This window comes from Lygodium microphyllum, chromosome 11 (genome assembly GCF_053477565.2).
Source record: "Lygodium microphyllum isolate KBCC chromosome 11, Lygodium_microphyllum_v1.1.10, whole genome shotgun sequence".
NCBI classification, from domain to species: Eukaryota; Viridiplantae; Streptophyta; class Polypodiopsida; order Schizaeales; family Lygodiaceae; genus Lygodium; species Lygodium microphyllum.
Window position 1 is genome coordinate 94,818,321 of NC_141145.1, and position 21,853 is coordinate 94,840,173.

At 40.7% G+C, this 21,853-nt stretch overlaps 1 protein-coding gene across 6 annotated transcripts in view; it reads left to right on the top strand.

Annotated features, from left to right (window-relative positions):
* Positions 1 to 2,066: 2,066 nt before the first annotated feature.
* LOC148029104 (extra-large guanine nucleotide-binding protein 3-like) overlaps positions 2,067 to 21,853 on the top strand; it is an 88,249-nt gene continuing 68,462 nt past the window's right edge. For 2 of the 6 annotated variants that reach the window (XM_087687864.1, XM_087687865.1), the window contains exons 1-4: positions 2,068 to 2,654; positions 2,845 to 3,982; positions 4,073 to 4,210; positions 4,295 to 4,399. In XM_087687864.1, coding sequence (XP_087543990.1) covers positions 2,557 to 2,654; positions 2,845 to 3,982; positions 4,073 to 4,210; positions 4,295 to 4,399 — 1,479 coding nt within the window. In that variant the 5' untranslated portion in view covers positions 2,068 to 2,556. Of the gene's footprint in view, positions 2,655 to 2,700; positions 3,983 to 4,072; positions 4,211 to 4,294; positions 4,400 to 21,853 lie in introns of all 6 variants that reach the window. The other 4 variants (XM_087687866.1, XM_087687867.1, XM_087687868.1 and 1 more) reach the window with 4 other exon arrangements.

The window sequence follows — 21,853 nt, forward strand, 5'->3', positions numbered from 1 at the left end:
CTTTATTGCTCTTTGTATATTTCTCTCGTTTTCTCTCTCTCCTTATTTTTCTTTTCCTCTATCTTTCTCTTTCAAGTTTTTTTCTATCGCTCTCTTTTCTCTCTATATATTTTTTATTCTCTCTCTATTTTTCTCTTTTCTCTCTTTTCCTTTCTCTCCCCCTATTTTCTCTCTCTTTCAAATTATATATTTCCTCTCGATGCCTCTTTCTAGGTTAAAAACTATATAAAAAAAGCTTAATAAAGACTATTCTCTTTTCTCTTTCCCCCTTCTCTCCATCTTTTTCTCTTTTTTCTTATGTTTTTAAAAAATCATTCTCCTTCTCCTTCTTATTCTATCTCCCTCTCAAATTATGTGAAACATTATGTCAAAAAAACTTAAAATTAATTTGTTTTAAAAAATATTGATTTAAAAATTTTAATCTGACAGAGAGAGAAAGAGAGAGAAAACCTAGGATCTACACATGAGAGAGAGGGGTAGGGGGAGAAGAAAAATGTTTAATGAAAAAAAGACTATTCTCTTTCCTCTTTCCCCCCCTCTCTTCGTCTTCTTCTTTTTATCCTTCGTCTTTTTCTTCTCTCCCTCCCTCCCTTTGTCTCTCTTCTTCTATCTCCCTCTCAAAGTGTGTGAAAAACTATGTTCGAAAAATTTTAAATTAAAAAAATCTTTTAAAAATGCTTAATTAAAAAGTTTAATCTGAGAGAGAGAGAGAGAGAGAGAGAGAGAGAGAGAGAGAGAGAGAGAGAAAATGAACCTAGGCCCTACAAATGAGAGAGAGAGGGGGGAGGAATTTAATAAAAAAGGGGAGGGGGAAAAGAAAGAGAGAGATTATAAGTGAGAGAGAGGGGAGGGGGTTTTAATTTAAAAAAGGGAGGTGGGGGGGGCTTTAATGAAAAAAGGGAGGGGGAAGAGAAAATGAGAGATTACTCATGAGAAAGAGGGGAGGGTGATTTTGATTGAAAAAGGGAGGTTTGGAAAAGGGGGTAGATTCGAGAAGCCCTTTGGAGGTTCGAGGCTTTCCGAACCTACAACAAAAATAATATAGTAGTAAGATTGCGTAGAATTGAAAACAATTTAGTGCATTACCTTATCTATATTCAAAATATTATACCTTGGAGTGGAAGCAAATTGGATGGTCTTATACCTACTTCCTTTTTAAAATTCATTTCTTGGATTGTTTTTTTCGAGCTTTCTTTTAAGTTGGAGTCATTCTATGCATGCCACATAGGACTTGAAACTACATGTTGCTTCAAGCAATATGCTTAGCCTTAGTGCAAGCAATACAGAACATAGATAGGGATTAATAAAATTAAAATAAGAATCTCTTAGATCAAATTATTATCTGGATCAAAATTACATAATTTACAACAAACACAAATTGATGCACACCCACCAATAGCAAATTAGCTAATGGCATTGATCATTTTATAATAATGTAGGACATTTAGAATTCAAATAACAGTTACATCAAGTAATGTCAAACGAAGGGTGTTCATTTTGATTTAACTAGGATGTTCGAATTTTGCACTAATTTTTTGATAATATGAGAAATTGTATTGAGATAATATTTACATCAAGTAACAATAAACCAAGGGCACTAATCTTCTTCTTTTAAAATACAATAGTTTTTAAGGTGCCAAGACCCCCTATATAAGTGAGGCATGGGTAGTGATCTATTTCTTTTAAAATGCAATAGTTTTTAAGGTGCCAAGGCTGCCCATGCAATACTCTGTGCCCTTGGATTAAACTCAACGGATCATGCATGCACACATTGTTGGCTTAAACTAGCTCACCCCTTTAAGCTTGAGGTAATAACAATTTATTAAAAAAATACAAGAGTTTTTAAGAGTGGAAAAGCCCTGTATAGGCGAGGTAGTTCAAGATTGGTATGTCCCTGGGATTGGAACTCAGAGCCGATTGTGAGCACACACTAGTGGCTTAAACTGGCTTTCCCTTCAAGGTGATGGCAAGCTTGATTTAATGATATTGATTTGGTAAGGATCCAATCTTAATTTAATAAAAAGGCAACGAGCTTTGAGTTAATAAGGATGTCCAAACTTTGGCTGCATGTGCTTCACAAGATAGCCAAGGGTGGAGCTCAAAAACACAGACACGCGCACACACACACACTCCCGTGACCCCCCCCTCTCTTTCCCTCGCGCGCGCGCGCATTTCGATCGTCATATTCCCACGCAAACGTGCTGACACTCAGAAACAGCAAGCAGCTCGCCAATCGAGCAAGCAAATCAAACACAGGTACTCTCTCATCGATGTGTTTGTGTGTTGATGATGAAGATGGCCTTCCCGCAGAGCTTGTGCCAGTGTACATGCCTTTCACGAGAGCTTCCCAAGGCCTCCTTTGTGGACCCCGAAGCAGCGAGGGATTCTCCTCTCAGTTCGAGCAGACGATGAGTAGTTTGCGTGTGCATTTCGATGCCTTTCAATGCGTGCCCTGCATACCAGAGGCCACGGGAGGATTTACTGTGTCAGGCCGTGGAAGGATTTGCTAGAGTATTCCAGCACAAACAATTTTAGGCTCCCCTTGCAGGTAAACGTATGGCATATCACATGCCACGGGAAGATTTGCTATATCAGTCCACGGAGACATTTTCCAGAGAATTCCAGCACAAACGAATTTCAGGCTTCCCTTGCGGGTTAATGTGTAGAGTGTGTGAAGGCCGTTCTTCATTTGTTTTGTAGGCAAGAAAGCATTCCGGCAAGGTCCTTTCAGGGCGTGGCAGTGGTTGTTTCAGTATATCGTATTCGGGATTCTACCAAACATAAATGTGTCCCGAGTATACAGGTAAATTCACCTCCTGATTGATTTGCGATGGATCACACCAGGGGCTCTGCAATGGTCAATGGCGACGATGACAAGGAATCGTGGACGGCCACCCTGCAAAGCATGCTACCACCTGGCATGCCAATTCCTACTGGTGACCATCTGGATTACTCGTTTGCAGCAGTTTATGAAGGTCCTCGCCCAGCCTATGATGTACCAAAGGCTGAAACCCTTGAAAACCTGCGTGTTTCCTCCACTGGGAGAAAAGATCCTGGTATGGATATGTCTCTTGAAGAGTACAGAAGGAGGATTCCTGTTGCACAAACAGCTGCAGATCTTACATGCTTGCCAGCTTCTTCTTCCATTGTAAATGATCGAAGACAGGTCTCAGCTGTCACCCTTGCAGATCATGCTGTCAGTTCGAGTGAGTCCCACCCAGCTCCTGACCAGAGGTTTGTGATTTATTTGCCTTCCATCTCAGGCAATCCCCCTGATTTAGAAAAAGACAATAGGCGTGAAGTCAATCCTCCTCCGGTTTCGCGCTCCCCATCTCTTCCATCATCCCCCACAGCAGCAGTGGCTTCCTTCCATCTTGAAAGAAGTGACAGTATACCTTATTCTGGACATGGTGAACACTCCTCTACACATTCTGATTTTCGGTTCCCACATCCAGATATGACATTACGCTCCACTTCAAATACCCAATCAGATAGCCCTCTCAGGCAAAATGAAGATGTGCAATCTAGCACTATTGCAGATCCTGGATCTTTGACTCATCAGCGACAAAGAAAAAAAGAGTGTGCCATTTGTTTGAAATTCCACAGATTTATGGAAACGGAGGCATGCCTAGTCTGCAATGCAAAGTACTGTCGCAGCTGTGTGCTTCAAGCCATGGGATCAATGCCAGAAGGTCGGAAATGTGTGGGTTGCATAAGCCAGCCCATTGATGAATCAGAAAGGTCCAATTTAGGAAAGCCATCTAGGCTTTTAAAAAGCCTGCTCGATCCTCCGGAAGTTCATCAGATAATGAAGGCGGAAAGAGAATGTCCAGCCAACCAACTTCGTCCAGAGCGGTTGCATGTAAATGGAAAGCCATTACGAGCACATGAATTGGCAGAGTTACTTGGCTGCAGTAATCCACCATCGAAGTTGAAACCAGGGAAATACTGGTATGACAAGCAGTCAGGGCTGTGGGGAAAGGTGAGGCATTTCATCACTTTTTGCTCTATATCTCAACCATACTTTTTGCTGAGTCTTTAATGACAGAGGACAGTCCATTTGTGTTGGTAGGAAGGGGAGAAACCTGACAAAATAATCACTGCTGAACTCAATGTGGGAGGTCTGTTAGCTGAGAAGGCTAGCAATGGCTGTACTGATGTGTACATGAATGGCCGTGAGATAACTAAGCTTGAGCTGAGAATGCTTAAGGTATGTGTTTATGACAGGATGGTTATGGAAAAGACTACATGGTTTAGATGGCTGTTACTGAATTTGTGGTTGCCTTTTTGAAAGTTTGCAGGGGTACAGTGTCCACCTGGTACACATTTGTGGGTTTATTCTGATGGAGCATATCAGGAAGAGGGTCAGAACAATTCTCCTGGAAATATCTGGGGAAAGGTGACATTATACCATTTTGATTCTATAAGAACAACGGCTTTACTTCTATCATATGTATTTTTAGAGAAAAAAGCTATTTCTGTACTTGTGGGAGTCATAGATAATGCCACCTGTGAGCAACATGCACAAAACTTTCACTAAGTAAAAATTGGAAGGGAGGACAGATGCATTAATCTCTCTTTAAAAGGGTTGGGAACATTTGGCAAGTATTAGACTTTAGTCTATGACAGGCCATGCAGCTAGTGACTTCATCATGGAGTGTAGTAGATTAGCAATTTTCTTAGAGAGGACATTTTGAATCAGCTTAGAAATAGGGAGAGGGATTTTACATGCACCTTAGCAAAAACTTGTGCTATAAATGCATGAGAAGGTAAGGATGGCATGTATTGTGTCAACAAGGGAGCTATGAACCCTAAAGCAGCAAGAGCTAGTCCTAACCACAAATGCAGTGAATTATCCATGCCCCAATGTGCCTCTAGGAAGAAGATGAATGTGTAGGAGACTATTTGAAATGACCCCATAGATCTTTGACTTGTACATATGACATGGCATAAGCCGTAGAAGCACAAGAAGAAACATAGAGAAATGGATATCACACTCACTTCCAGCCATAGAGCTACATAGGCTTAGCCTATGCTATGGTGTCCTGATTGGGAGAGTTGAGAAGATTGGTGTAAAGTACACCATGCTTTAGAGATGGGATATAAGACAACAAAGGCACAACCATGTCATTTGAGGCAACATACTTACCAGGGGATGCAAGCTCATTTGGAATCTCCTCTATCTTTTTAAACGTGGTCCTTCATGGTTGGGAGCTTTGCAATAGAGAAAAATGGTAGGTTCATCCCGAGGTCCTATGGGCAAAGGTCTTGACTTGGTAAAGAGAGGACAATCGGGTCCATAAGACTAACTATGGCTGCGTTTTCCTCAAAGGCACTCTTTGTGCCAACTCACTATTTTGGCCCTTGGGCAATATAGATTGTTTTGCATCAGCTATTGGGGTTCTATGTGTTAGTAGACATGTGTGTCTTGTACAGTCATCTCTTGCCTATGAGCCTCAGTCTAAGCTGGATGAGGACATTAGAAGCTCTGACATTGTCATTTTCTGTCATTCAACGTGTTTCAGGCACTTGAGATGGAGGGTACAAGAGTGCATTTTTGTTTTGGGCACTTTAGGTTCTCCTAGGCACCCACATTTTGGGTGTGGCCACTTGTATATGTTGTGGCCCTAGTTTGCCTATTTTTAAGACAGCCTGCCCCCATCATTCATTCATCCATTGTGATCATCATTTAGCTAGCCTTCCTCATTCTTCTCTCATCCTCTTGCTATTGTTTGGTGCCCACATTGAGGCTTAGTACTATGTGTTTGGACTGACTGCTATAGCCTTGTATCTCTCAACCATCAATTAGGTTGTTCCTTTGTCTTGTGTTTCATCTAGTCTCCTCCTCTCTATGTTCACTTTCCTTTCTGCTATGCATTCTCACATGGTATCATTTGCCAAGTTGGGATCTAGTCTCTCCAAAGAGAAGCAGCTATCCACCTTGCTAGGCAGCAAGGCAACATTTGCAAGTGTACTAGATCTTGCATTTTCAATCAAACAGTAAAGGGCAGCCTGAATTCCGCCCTCTACCTATTGCATTGGTGATGGAATTCAATCTGCACCTTGCGTTTCAAGCTACGAGTCTTTTGCCTTTGTTGGGCAGCACATCTATTGTGTTGGGTAATGCCATTCTCAGTTAGGGACCTTTAGTTTTGCAGGGATAGGCCATTCTCTACCTGCATTTTTGTGCAGGCAGCCCCAATTGTGTTATGTTTTGTGTATAGGCAGGTATCTTCTATAAAGAAATACTCGTTTGACATCTATAGATAACAAACACGATGGTATGACAAAGCACAAATTGATAAAGAGCACAATTATGGTTAGGATAACTTAGAGACAATGAATACTAAAGAAGATAATGAATGAATATATATACATTGCTCGATGTAGCAAACACACTATATAAAGGCGAAATACTCACCTTGAACTCTTGCATCTCAAGGACCAATGCTGAGAGTATGAGTAGGAGAGTTTATAGTACTTTGACGGATCTTGAAATGTAGTAGGCAGCCTCCAAAGATGTTAGGCAGTAGCAAATAGGACTCAAGAAGGTTGGATCATTGATAGAGTTGGGTAGTGTGGAAAATGGCAAATGCTGAGACTAGCCTTCCTCCTAAGAAAGGGTGGTAACAATCTGATTTAACAGTAATTATAGCAAGTAATTAATTCACATAAATTGAAATGCACACTTTACCTCTTAAATCTTGGATAATAGACAGCCCGTTGGCCCCAAAATTGTGCCCCTTTTGGTATTTCTTTATCTCATTGCAAATGGATGGAGTACAATTGAGACTTGTTGATCTTTACTAATCCAAGTATTTCTTGCTGTCCTTAATGACCAACAAGCCTTCAAACCAATTTGTCCCTTGGTTTGCTTGGGGAATTGGCCTTCACCTTGGTTTTTGTGAGACAAATTTAGCCCCAAATTGAAATTGGCTAGTTGGCCTCTTGAATCTCTCTGAAATCCTTGAAATTATTGTTGGAATTCAAGTCTTAGGCCTTCAATCTAGAGTACGCATCCTGAGGTTGATGATGTCAAAACCCTAATTTCTACTGTAAATTAGAGTTTACAAGAGAGATTGATTGAAAACTGATAACTCAAACTATTGGAAAATATTGAGGGGAGTTGAGAAATGGTCGAAGAATGATGAGAATGTTGTAGAGAGAGAAAATTCTAATTTTCTTTGTGAAAACTACCTCGAGTTTGCTACTATCCTAATCAAGAGAGTCCAACTTGCAGTCGCCTTCATTATGGGAGCTAAAAATGGTTGTCGCTAGCCTCCAATTGCTGTCCCTTGCTTGTTTTAGTCCTTTTTGGGCTATCGCCTATTGCTGTAGGTCTTCATACAACCGTTTCTAGCTTCTAGGTAGGCCTCCAATGGATTTGCATTAGTATGCATTAGTTTGCATCAAACTATGATCATCCTCTTAGCATCCATTGATGAGTAGTTTTGAAACTTCACAAATACCTTTTGGAAACTTTACCTCTAATCTTTCTCTCTTGATGTGTCAAAATTTACTTGGGCACAAAAATCTCATCCAGCTCCTCAACTTCTGGCTAAATTTCGGCAGATACATCCTTAAGTACATCACCATGAAAAGGCCTCAACAAGCTCTCGTGATGAAAGACATTGTGTACTTGCCAGTGTAGAGGTAATTTCAGCCTATAAGCAACATTGTTAATCCTCTCCAACACTTCAAAGGGCCCATAGTATCTCATACTCAACTTTGGATACAACCTCTCCCTAATTTTCATATTTTTCAACCTTGCCTTTTAAGGAGGTGGCAACATATAATTGCTCCTTGCAAACTACAAAGCATGTCTATGGCGACTAGTTGCTTTCTTTTGCTTCTTGAGACCTTTAAAGAGCATACTTAATCTTTGTAGAGGTTGCATCCGACGTCTTCTACATATTGATTAGTCTGAAAGATCTTGTCCTTTGTGTGCAAAATAGGAGGCACTTTTTTGTTACCTTCCAGAGCCTCAAATGGAGCTTTGCTAATAAAACTATGTACTATATTATTGTATGCAAACTGTATCAAAGGCAAATGTTGCTCCCATAATGACTTATGCTCAGATACATAGCATCTCAAGAGATCAAGCACTGTAGAATTTGCCTATTTTGATTGATCATCTGTTTACAGATGGAAGGATGAAGAAAATTTTAGTGTGATATCCATATTTTCAAACAACCCCTTCGAAAAGAATTGGTCATCTGAGGGTCTTGATTCAGTGATGATTGACTTTGGCATGCCATGATACTTAAACACATGTTGCAAAAATAGACGTGCTATATGATTAACGTTTATCTTCTTCCTTGTTGGAATGAAATGGGTTTGCTCATTGAACCTGCATATAACTGTCCATATCCCATCATTTCTTATAGGTGTTCTAGAAAGCTCAAAGATAAAATCCATAGCTGTAACCAGTCTATGACTCATATAAAGCGGTAGTTCCTTCAATTAACACTTGATCTTTTCACACACACACACACACACACACACACACACACACACACACAAAAACAGAGATCTCACTCCCTCGCTCAACACCAGATTGGCTTCGAAGACCGGCGTTCCTCTCGGTATTTCTTTATCAATTAAAACATGGAAAGTTAAAAAAATGAAATGTTCCAAAATACATAACCTGTGAACAGTTGATTTTCATCTTTTTTGAGTAAATCCCAGCTGCATAAGGATAGTGTATCATGACCAGAACAACATCCCTTTCAGGAAAGCATTTTTTGTGACCATAACTCAATGATTCATGTGCAGAATTGTAGTCTGTAGAACTCTGCATTTACTGTTCTTACTATCCAGCATATCTAGAACAACATCCCTTTTAGGAAAGCATTTTCTGTGACCATAACTCAATGATTCATGTGCAGAATTGCAGTCTGCAGAACTTTGTATTTGCTGTTCTTACAGAATAACATCCCTTTTAGAAAAGCATTTTCTGTGACCATAACTCAATGATTCATGTGAAGAATTGCAATCTGTAGAAATATGTATTTATTGTTCTTATTGTCGAGCATATCTTGGCATCATTCCAACAGTAAAACAGTCCCACAGACCACTAAATCAGAGCTGAAAAACCCCTGTTCCTGTGTGGCATGGTCATCACTTTCTTTAGTATTTTCATTGGAGAAGCCAACAGCTACTCTTGAACCTGGACAGTGAGGCTCTTGCCTGAGCAGAAGGGTAAAGAAAACACAGAACTGTACCTTTGATGGAATCAGCCCATCATGTAGAGCATGTCCTTTGAGAATAGAGAGAGAGTTGACCAGAGGGAGTGAGCTCTACCTCCGTACATGAGTCAGAGATGAATAAGTACTCTCCATAGCTGATGAACTTGCAGTTATCTGCCCTCAGCTCCTCAAAATTTCATTCTCAGATCTACCTCTCATGCCTATAATGTCTTTTTAAAAAATGCTCTCTCTCTCTCTCTCTCTCTCTCTCTCTCTCTCTGTGTGTGGAATTTGTGCCACATGGCAGATATGTAACAATTTTCTCGTTTAAACCTTTCGGTCTAAAATTCTCCATGATCGTTGCAAAATTTTGACCTCAGCACAGACCAGAGAATGAATCCTCGTGCAAAAACGAAGATAATGATGTGAATAGATTTTGGGGTCCAAAAATAGTAACTCCCTAAATTTTAGGGATGGTGACCCTTGCATTCTTCAAGTTGATCTGAGCAACTTTTATAATTGCAATCACATCAAAAATTGTAATGTGGCTTAGTTACGGTGACTTTTATTCCGTGAGCATTCTCACATGTGCATCTTCTATTAGTAGCTCTTTTTTGTTAAGCTTGTGACTTTTCTAAGGGATCCTCGATCTTTTTATATGCTTCTTCCCAATCTTTTACATAACGATCTGCTTCAAAAATGTTATCTTTTGTCTGCAAAATGGGAGGCAATTTCTTTCCACCTTCCACAATCTCAAAAGGTGCTTTGCCAGTAGATGAGTGCATTGTATTATTGTATGCATACTCAACCAATGGCAAGTAGTGTTTCCAAGAAGTCTTATGATTTGAAACATAACACTTCAGTAGTTCTAAAATAGTCGAATTTGCTTCTTCAAACTGTCCATCAATTTGTGGATGGAAAGAAGATGAAAATTTCAGCGTAGTGTCCATGTTTTCAAACAATGCTTTCCAAAACAAGCTAGTCATTCTTGGGTCCCTATCACTAACAATTGACTGTGGCATTCCATGGTACTTGAAGATATTATGCATAAATATCTGCGAGATAAAGCTTCTGCAGCTACATTCTTCTTGCCTTCCACATGCACTATCCGAAAATGAAACATAGATAGGAAATTTGCCCAATGCATGTGTTTCTCTGACAATTTATCCTCTGTGAGAAAGTATCTAAGTGTTTGATGATCCGTTTGCACTACAAAATCAGCACCAAGCAAATAGTGCTTCCAACTAGAAAGTGCATGGATCACAACCAATAACACTTTCTCATAATTTTGGTAAGTCCTTTCAATGACAAAGCACTCTACTCTCGTATGCCACAACTCGGCCATTCTGCATTAATACATCACCAATGCTGTTTCCACATGCATCACATTGCACTACGAATGGCTTAGACAGATCTAGCAAAATAAGTATTGGATCTATAGTCATTTTCCCCTTCAAACATCTAAATGCTGATTTCTCTTTGTCAGTCCATTGCCATTTGACATCCTTCTTTTCAAGTGCATGTAAAGGAGAAGCAATCTCTGCAAAGTGTCTTACAAATCTTCTATGGTAAGAGCATAGACCAAGGAAATTGCGGACATCATGAACGGTTTTCAAGTCTGGCCAAGAGACAATTGCTTCTATCTTTGCAGGATCCATCTTTACACCATCTTTAGATACTATGTGTCCAAGGAAGTGAATCTCTTCCAAAAAGAATTCACTCTTCTTGCCATTAATGAGCAATTTTTATGCTGAAGCTCATTAAATATTGTAACTAAGTGTTTTATATGCTTCTCTTCATTCTTTGAAAAGATAATCATATCATTAAAGAATGTGCCAATTAAACTTCAATAAGGGCGGAAAATTCTATCCATCATCTTGTTAAACATAGCAAGAGCATTGGTCAATCCAAACGGCATGACTAAAATTTCTAATATCAGTCTTACGGATATCCTCTGGCTTGATTTTGATCTGATGGTACCCACTTTTCAAATCTATCTTGCTAAACATTCCTGCTTTATGTAATCGATCAAGAATGTCATCTATCCTCGGAATTGGAAACCTATTGTTGATCATGTTTTTATTCAAGGCTCTATAGTCAATACACATTCGCCAAGAGCCGTCCTTTTTTTTGAGCTAGCAACACAGGTGAACAAAACGGAGAATTACTGGGCTGAATTAGTCCCTTCTCTAAAAGTTCATTAACCTGTGTCATAATCTCTTTCTGCTGCGCTGCACTGACCCTGTACGGTGGCCTATTGGGTGGACTAGACCTTGGAATAAGATCTATGGTATGATCTTCAGGCCTCTCAGGGGGTAACTCTCCTGGTAACGAATCTGAGAAACAATCAGTGAATTTATCCAAGAAAGCCCTTCTACTTTCATCTAGTACAGACACATTATTGTCAACTTCATTAACTTGCTTTGCAAAAACCAGGTACGCAGAAATATGATTTTTCATTACAAAAGTAATTGCAGAAGCAGAAACAAGTGGGATAGACTCTCCTTTAAGCTTCACATCTAACACATTAGTCTTGCCTTTATGTACAAGGGTAATCATTCTGTTGTAAGTATCCCAGATAGCATGCTTCCTGTGGCACCATGGAATACCCAACAGAACATCACAGCCCTCTAAAGGCATAATATGGAACTCCTCTGTGTCCACATAGCTCTGAATGTGCATACGGAGTTTGCCAGGAATAGGGGTGACAGGTTCACTATGTCTTGGGCATGCCAAATCAGCCTGTCTAACTAGTCCCATTTCCTCAAGACGTATACCCACCTTAGCTGCCAATGCCGGTGAGATGAAGTTGCAACCGCTCTCCAAACATGTCCTTAAATAATGGTATCCCTGAGGAGGTTTGGTTTGGCAAATCGGCCTCATATGACCATTTATGGATATTCAAGTGTGATGCTTTTGTGCATGTTAGAGATGAGGTGAGGAGTAAACTTGACCCGAAATCGGCCAAAAACATTTTCATGGGCTATGGTGATGCGGGTGAATTTGGCTATAGAGTGTGGTTACCACAGTCCAAGAAGATTGTTCGCAGCCATAATGTTGTGTTTAATGAGGCAAAGTTGGTGAAAAGTACTTTAGCCTTTGATGAAGATATGAAAAAGGTCAACTTTCAGAATTTGCAGCATTCTATTACTTCAAATGATGAGCCTCATGATGCTGTACCACAGGCTGAAACTGATGATCGGCCGGTTATTTTTGAGCCAAATGATGATGGACAGCAAATAGAAGCACAAGGAGGTCATGGACAACAAGATAGACTTGTTGATTATGAAAATGTAGGTGCTGGTAATGAAAATGAAGGTGCTGTACAGCATGAACAACATGCTGAAAATGGCTTACAGCAGCTATTAAATGCTGAAAATAACATACCTCCTGATGTAGATCCGATTCTTGAGAATGTAGATCATTGGGTACACATGTCTATACGCTTAAGAAGGCAGCCACATAGGTATGACCCCTCTTTGCACTATGTGATGCTTACAGACGAGGGTGAGCCTCTTACATATAGAGAGGCCAAGTCATGCAAATTCAGGCGGAAGCTAGCTATGTAGGAAGAGATTAAATCTCTGTATGCTAATAATACTTGGGATCTTGTGTCGTTGCCCAAGGGAAGAAAGCCTCTTCCAAACAAATGGGTTTACAAAGTAAAGATAGTTGATGGAAAACCCAAGTACAAGGCAAGACTAGTTGCCAAAGGGTATGCACAGAAGGAAGGGATTGACTTCCAAGAGATCTTCTCACCTGGGGTGAAGATGACTACTCTGCGTATGCTTTTTGCTCTCACTGCTGTATTGGACTCAGAGCTGTACCAAATGGATGTGAAAACAACTTTTCTTCATGGTGACATTCATGAGGAAATCTACATGAAACAGTCTGAGGGCTTTGTAGTTCCTGGAAAGGAGTAGGTGGTGTGTAAACTAAAATGCAGCTTATATGGGTTGAAGCAAGTACCACGGTAGTGGCACAAAAAGTTTGACACTTTTATACTCTCTCATGGGTTTACATGCAGCCATGCAAATCATTGTTTGTACATGAAAAAGGATACAGATGGCAACCCCATCATACTTGTTTTGTATATGGATGATATGTTGCTAGCTGGGAAAAGAAGGACTAGCTTGGATTCTCTCAAAGATCAGCTAAAATCAGCTTTCTCCATGAAAGATTTGGGAAATGCAGAGTATATATTGGGCATGAGGATTTGCAGGGATAGAGCGTAGAAATTGTTGTTCTTATATCAAGAGAAGTACATTGAAAAGGTATTGGACAGATTTAACATGGTTAAAGCTAAGCCTCTTGAGGTGCGTGTACCTCCATATCTTAAGTTTAGTAAAGCCAACAGCCCAAAAGATGATGTGGAAGCCAATGCTATGAAGGGAGTCCCTTATGCACCAGCTTGTGGCTCTCTTATGTATGCTATGGTTGCTACTCGTCCAAACATTGTTCATGCAGTGGGAGTTGTTAGCAGGTTTATGTCAAATCTTGGCAAACCACATTGGGAAGCTGTCAATTGTATTGTTCGATACCTAAAGGGTATACAAAGAAAGTGTATTTGCTATGGGCAGGGTGCACTTAGTTTGCAGGGTTATTGTGATGCAGACATGGCAGGTGACTTGGACACTCGTAGGTCCACTAGTGGATATGTCTTTACCGTTGTTGGTGGGGCCGTTTCTTAGTGCTCTAGGTTGCAGAATATCATAGCACTGAGTACTATTGAAGCTGAATACATATCTGCTACTGAAGCTTCTAAGGAAGCTATATGGTTGAGCAGACTTGTAGGGGATCTCGGCATGTCTGTGAGGACTCTAGTGTTGGGATGTGATAGCCAGAGTGCTTTGTATTCGGCTAAGAATACCATGTATCATTCGCGCACAAAGCATATAGATGTGCGATATCACTTTATCAGACAGATTCTGGAAGATAGTCTAAGCACATTGATCAAGATCAAAACATAGGACAACCCTGTAGATGTTCTCACTAAAAGTCTAAGCAAGGCTTAGCATGAGCATTGCATATGACAAGTGGGAGTTGGTTAGAGGTTCACTTTGAACCTTTGAGTGGGAGGTTGCTGGGATAAAGGTCCTTTATTTACCTCTGTGTATTGTGCATGTGTATTATTTAGTTGTACATGTAAATGAAGGAGAGTATGAGCACGACACTTGATGTTCAGTACAATGACAAGTGTATCTCTTTCAGGTGATATATATATATATATATATATATATATATATATATATATATATATATATATATATATATATATATATATATATATATATATATATATATATATATATATGAATATAAAAGTACAAATGTGCTAAGGGTGTATTCACACCCGTGCACATATAAAAGGCACGATGGCCCTTTGCACGTATAAAAGGCACGATGGCCCTTTATTCCCATCATCTGTTCGGCAATGAGCAAACCGCTCTGCTGGAAGGCCCTTCGTGAGAAGATCTCCAGGATTATCATCTGTATGCACTTTGACAAGCTCAATGCTTTTGCTATCAAGTACATCTCTAATGAAGTGATACTTCACCTGTATGTGCTTTGTCTTTGCATGAAAGACAAGATTTCGTGCTAGCATGATAGCACTCTGACTATCACAATGGAGAACAAGTACTTTGTAATGCCAAGCTCTCCCACCAGACGTGAAAGCCATAAAGCCTCCTTGCATGCCTCAGTGGCAGCCACATACTCTGTCTCTGTAGTAGATAATGCAACACACTTTTGTAGCCTAGAGATCTAAGAGACTGCTCCTCCTGTGAAGGTAAACACATACCCAGAAGTGGACTTTCTGCAGTCCACATGACCAGCATAGTCTGGATTCATAAAGCCAACGACAGATCCCTTTTGCTTTCCAAAGCAGATGCACAAATCCTTTGTGCCTTTGAGGTATCTCATAATACATTTCACTGCTTCCCAATGCTTTTTACTAGGTTTGCCATGCATTTGCTAATCACTCCCACTGCAAAGGCAATGTCAAGACGTGTAACAAATATAGTATACATCAAACTGCCAACAGCTGAAGCATATGGTATCTTGGCCATTTCAGCCTTCTTATCATCAAATGTAGGGTTGTCCTCTGCACTGAGTTTCACATATGGAGGCAATGGAATCCCAATTGTTTCCCCCCTCTCCATATTGAAATGGTGCAAAACCTTGGAGATATACTCCTGCTGAGATAGATAGAGTAATCCTTTTGTGAGTATTCACATGCCAAGAATGTGATTTGCATCACCAAGTTCCTTCATGTCAAAGTTGCCATGACGACTTTGCTTCAGTGAGTCCAAGGTATGAGTATCCCTACCAGCAATCAGTATGTCATTAACATACAGAACCAAGATAATCAGGTTGCCATCTGTTGCCTTCTTGGTGTACAAGCAGTAATCCACTTGAGTTCTATGAAAACCTTGAGGCTACATAAATGTATCAAACTTATGATACCATTCTCTTGGTGCTTGTTTCAGCCCATACAGCCTCCATTTGAGTTTACATACCATCTTCTCTTTTCCTTTTGCCACAAACCCTTCAGGTTGCTACATATATATATCTTCATACAGATCACCATGTAAGAATGCAGTCTTTACATGTATTTGTATGAGCTCCATATCTTCAGCTACAACAAAGCCCAAAATGGTTCTCAATGTAGTCATCTTGACTACAGGAGAGAAGATCTCATCAAAGTCAACTCCATGTTCCTGCTTGTACCCCTTCGCAACCAATCTTGCTTTTACTTTGGCGAGGAACGAGAAGTAACCTTCATCTTGTTAAACCATTTGTATGGAAGGGTTTTTTCCCCCTAAGGCAATTGCACCAAATTCCAAGTGCCATTTTTCTCAAGAGATTTCATCTCTGACAACATGGATTTATACCATTTCTTGCTGTCCTATCTGTCCATTGCTTCCTTGAAGCAAGACGGTTCACCACAGCCTGTCAACATGACATAATCAGCCACATTGTTTGCACCAGGAATGAATCTATTAGGTTGTCTAGTAGCCCTAGACGATCTTCTAACCCAATGATGATTGTTTGCTAGCTGTTGAGCTTGCAAATTTCCATTTTCAGCTTGCAGTCTTGGCATTTAGCTTGCAAATTAGCATTAACAGTTTGCTGTCCTAGCTGTTCCTGTACGTCTAGTGGCTCATCATTATGGGCAATAGCTGGCTGATCATTTCCAGCATTATTTTCTGCATTTGCAGGTTCATTTACAGCATGTATTTGCTGCTGTACAACAGGCACTCTTTGCTGTCCAAAAGGTATTTCTTACCGGAATACAACCTTACGGACTTCCTTTGTTCTTTTGGGCCGTTTGTGCATGCTATCTTCCCAGAAGGTAACATCATTGCTGCGTACTGCTTTTCTTTTCTCGGGATCCCATAATCTATGTCCCATTTCACCTTCATCACCATATCCTAGGAAAATACATTTACAAGACTTTGGCTCAAGTTTGCTGCGTTCTTCCTTACATATGTGCACAAATGCTTCGCATTCAAACACTTTCAAGTGTGCATACGAAGGTGGCTTGCCCAACCTCGCTTCTTGGGGACCTCCCTCCCCCCTAAAAGACCTGTTTGGTGATCGATTAATCAAGCATACAACTGTCATAACAGCCTCTGCTAAAAAACTATGGGGCAATGTAGCATGAGACAACATTGTGCGGACCTTATTCTGTATGGTCTGATTCATATGCTCTACAACTCCATTTTGGGTTGGATTATGAGGGGCAGTGAGCTCCCTCTTTATCCCTTTGCTGTCACAAAATGGTTGAAAGGCCTTGGATACATATTTCCCACCATTGTCAGAATGAAGACACTTAAGTGTCTTATCAGTTTGATTTTCAACCAATGCCAAGAATTTTTGAAACTTGTGAAGCACTTCGTCCTTGCTATGAATAGGGTAAACCCATACCTTCCGTGTAGCATCATCAACAAAGGTGACAAAGAATTTATTTCCCCCTAAAGATAACCTTGGCATTTGACATACATCGGAATGTACTAACTCTAGAGAAAAAGATTTTAGCGAAAGAGACTTTTTATGAGACGTCTGTGCATGTTTACCATAAACGCAACGATCACAATACTCAAAATCAGTATAGACAAGGCAAGTAACCCAAACGAGAAAGCACTTTCATTTCTGTTTGATTCATGTGTCCGTACCGGCTATGCCACAAAGAAACACTTGGCTGCTCGGTCACTGGAATAACATGGTCATGCACACTAGATACATGGAGAGGATACAAGGTATCACTTTTACAACCTCTGGCAATCACTCTAGATCCCTTACAGATCTTCCATTTTCCATCACCAAAGGTGGTATGAAATCGATCGTCATCTAGCTGCCTTGTGCTAATCAAGCTCTTCTTGAGCTGAGGTACATGCCGTACATGCTGAAGTGTGAAGACAGAACCATGCTGAAACTGCAATTGCACACTGTCAATAGCTGCAATGTCGCATGCATAGTTGTCCCCAAGATGGACAACACCATGTCGACCCCCTGTATAGTCAGAAAACCACTCTCGATGAGGGATGACATGAAAGGAAACATTTGAATCTAGAATCCAAGTATGCATGCCATCATCCGTATCTGTAAGTTAAGCATGTTGTACTAAAGTGTGAAGAGACAAAGAGTATGCCATTCCCACTGTCACTATCATGAATGACTACATTCACCTCTTTAATTTTGTTACTAGTCTTCTTAGGCTTACTCTCTTTCTTCTCTTCCTTGCTATCATCAGTCTTCTTGTCCTTTCCTTTCTCTTTCTTCCATTTGTAACAGTCACGTTTAAAGTGACCCTTATTGCCACAATGATGGCATTCAAGATCCTTACCACGTGATTCACTACGTCCCTTGCTCCTAGTATGCAAAGCACTTGAAGGATGCATTGTTCTACCGATTCATTTCTTCCATGAGTAGAGCACTCTCTACATCGGCATACATAAGGATCGCATTAGAATTGTTCATAGCAGTCTTGAATGTATCCCAACTCTCTGGTAGAGTGCAAAGCAAGGACGTAGCCTTAAATTCTTCATCAATCAAGAATTTCAAGGCAACTAACTGGCTGGAAATGGAGTTAAACTCACTCAAGTGAGTAGACATTGTTGTATCCTCTTTCATACTCAAATCCATAAGCTTTTTCAGCCAATAAACTTTGCTTGCGGCACTCTTTTGTGCATATAGCTCTTTCAGTCGAGCCCAAATAGCATGGGCAGAATCCAAACCTTCAATGTTAAACAAGGCATCAGAATTTGATAGCTCGATGGTTGAGTGTGTAAGCTCATTTGACTCATCCCAGTCTTCTTGTTCCATGTTTGCGGGCTTTGCCTCTTTGGTATTAATCGCCTTTGCCTGCTTCTTCTGCAACAGGATATTATAGCATTGTTTTTGCTAGACTGCAAAGTTATGTGCTCCTTCAAGCTTCTTAATGTGCATGAGATTACTCTTGTCACTGCTGCCAAAGCCATGATTTTCAGCGCAAATGTGACCAAATAATTCAGCAAATACAGATTCAAACTGTCACACAAGTGACCAAGGTACAAACAAGTCCCAACTAGCAATAAATAACCACGAAAAAGCAGAAATTTCAGATCTGCAAGTAAATTTTCAGAAGCACCAAACCTTGTGCTACAACACTCAACTGCTGATTACAGCTGTTCCAAGGACAAATACATCACATTACATGAGAAGTCCCAAATTTTAGCTGCAATTTCTGTTGTACATGCACCCACAAGCACAAAATTTGACATGCACTGTCAAAAGCCCCAAAATTTTTGTGCTCAAAGCATCAACCATACATCTGCACTGTCTTTGACACGCATAGAATAGACCAATTTTGCCAAAATAGATCAATTTCAGCAAAATCCCCAAAATTTTCCAAGTGCTAGATGTCCAAATTGCATGGAATTAAACCCGCATGTACATAAAATGACCAAATGGCGCACAAATTTCACCCAAACAGCAAAAGCCCCAAATTGCACGGGGTCCAATGTGCATCAATGTTGAGAATTTTGGTAAATTTCAGCCCAATTCTTGCATGTACATGAAAAGCCCCAAATGTCGGAGGCAAAATGTCATAAATTCTTGCAACTTTTGAGACAAATATCATTGTTGTGTCTTGCTCGCATCAAATCTGGACAAATCCCCAAAATTTTTGGGTTCGGTGTGCACAAATATCAGTGAAATTGATAAAATTTCACTAAAATGTGAAAAGCCCCAAAATTCCCGGGCAAATGTACACCGATTTTGCAATTTCTGAGTCAGATTCTCCAGTTTTGCATTAAGGTCCCCAAATCCAAGAAAAGCCCTAATTTTTTAGGAACAAATGTGCATAGATTTGTATTTTGTGCTTATACATGCGAACGTCTGGTAGGGAAAGGGAAGGAAACCTTCTTTTTTCTTTTCTTTTAGATTTCAGAAAAAAGAAAAAAAACATTGACGACGACCCATCTGGTCACACCCTCATGTGTGACCTGTCGGACAAGTCATGGCCTTCCTGTTGGAGTGCCCTGTTGCCGCGCTTCATCTGCCTGACCCATCCGCCTGGCAGTGCCCGTCGACTTGTAGCGTGCCCTGCGACACTTGCACCTCTTGCTCGCCTGCGACACCTGCATCTCCTCCTTGCTTGCGACACTTCCTGCTTTGATACCGGTTTGTTAGAGCCTGACGCGGAGCTGAGAGTGAATGTGACGGATAACACTCACACGGAGTAGAGAGAGCAGTGAGTAGAAAGGAGAGCATGAGTACGAACGACACTTGATGTTCGGTACAATGATGAGTGTATCTCTTTTAGGTTTTAGATAGATATATATGAAAGTACAAATGTGCCAAGGGTGTGTTCACACCCATGCACATATAAAAGGCACGATGGCTCTTTATTCCAACAAGGGAAGAAGAGAGGAGAAGGAAGAAAGGGAAGAGAAGAAGAGAAAGGAAAGAAAGAAGAGAGGGCTTAGGAGAAAGAAGAAAGTAATGTAGGCCTAGGAGAAGCGGGTGAAAGATGGCAGTTGAGAGGTCGGAGAAAGCTGGCAGCTGTCAAGTGGATAGCGGGAAGCGGGAGCTGTAGAAACGGTAGAGGCGTCTCCTCGATAGGAGTAGGACAACAGGCGCAGGACATGGTGTAGGATGGATAGGGCAGAAGCGGACAAGTGCAGGACTGTCGATGGGGTAGGTAAAAAGAGTGCGACATACGAAGTGAGACGGGAGGCGGGGCAGGTTGCGCACGTGATGGGCCATGAAAGGTATGTTTCTTTTGATTTTTTTACTTTTTTTGGGCCCCGTGACAATAGGTTAACATTAACCTTTTTTTAAAACAATCTAACTTGTGTTTTTTTTTTGGGGTCCCCCCTCCCCACGTTTTTAATGCAAAGAAACGTTTTGTAAGTTTCAAAAGCAAAGAAATTGCTGCTATGACTTTGCTCCTTCTTTGCACACAACTTGTTCACCACAGCCTCCAAAGTTTGAAAACTAAAACTTATGTCGTGAAGAATCCTCTTGATCAGGTCTGCCCATGATCTATCAGCCCTCCTACGCTGCTCTAACACCATGTCAGAGTGCAGCGAATGTAGATGCGTATAGACAAACTGAAAGGCAATGAAGGTGAGAGAAAGGGAGAGAGAAAAGCGACAAAAGAATGCAAAAATCTGCAGTCAATGAATGTTGGAATGAAGAGGGCAGATGTACAAGGGCTGTCAATGTATCTCCTTGAGCCAAATCTCTCCTACCAACACTTGAAACCAAGTGAGGAGGGCAAGTTGCCAATGGGGTATAAATAGCATGATATAAAGCCATAAAATAATGTAGGCAGCCATCAAAACTGGTCCACCTGATCAACAATCAGCCGAACTCTGCATAAATGACTAAAAATAATCAGCAATGACCAGCCTGCATGCCATGTGGCATAGTTGCCTGCTTGAAAAGGTGCCGGTACATTGGGACTATTGACATGATAAATTTCAATGTCTAGGTGCAAACCACATACATTTGCATACCGACTTAGTAATTAGTACACTAGATAATTGATCCCAATGGCATAAATATTGTTGGCATACAGTACCTTGGATGCAAACCAAGTACATCGGATATCCACTGGTTAATGTATGCCTTGTTGTTGATGCATACCATCCATAGGCTCATCCTGAGGCCAGGGAAGTGGAGGTGCAATGTGCCCCTTAGAGCACTAGGCAATACTTTGAACCTTCTATGCTCTGTCGAGCCTAACAGAGCGTGATTTGAAATTAGATCTAATTGAGACACATCAAGGTAAAGTGCATCATTGAGAATGATTTGGTAGGTCACCCTCCTCCATCCATTTGCATCCATCATAGGTGAAACAATAGTGAAACTTCACGAAGAAGCCAACGGAAACTTTACCTCTATCTCCTCATGCCCCAAATCCTACGCTAGGTTCTAGGCCTTTTTTCCGCTGGAGCATGGAGATCCTTGGTACTTTTATATTGCTGCCAACAAGAGTACATTGGTTGCATTCCCTCATGACCAGCACTATATGGAGGATTGGCATGACCAGCATGAATATCATGAGTCCCAAAACAATCAGCTACATATATCCATTGCCAAACTTGCCACTTTGTGCCCTAGCATTATGCTAATGATGCTATATGTAGGGTTTTGTATTCTACTTGCCATACATG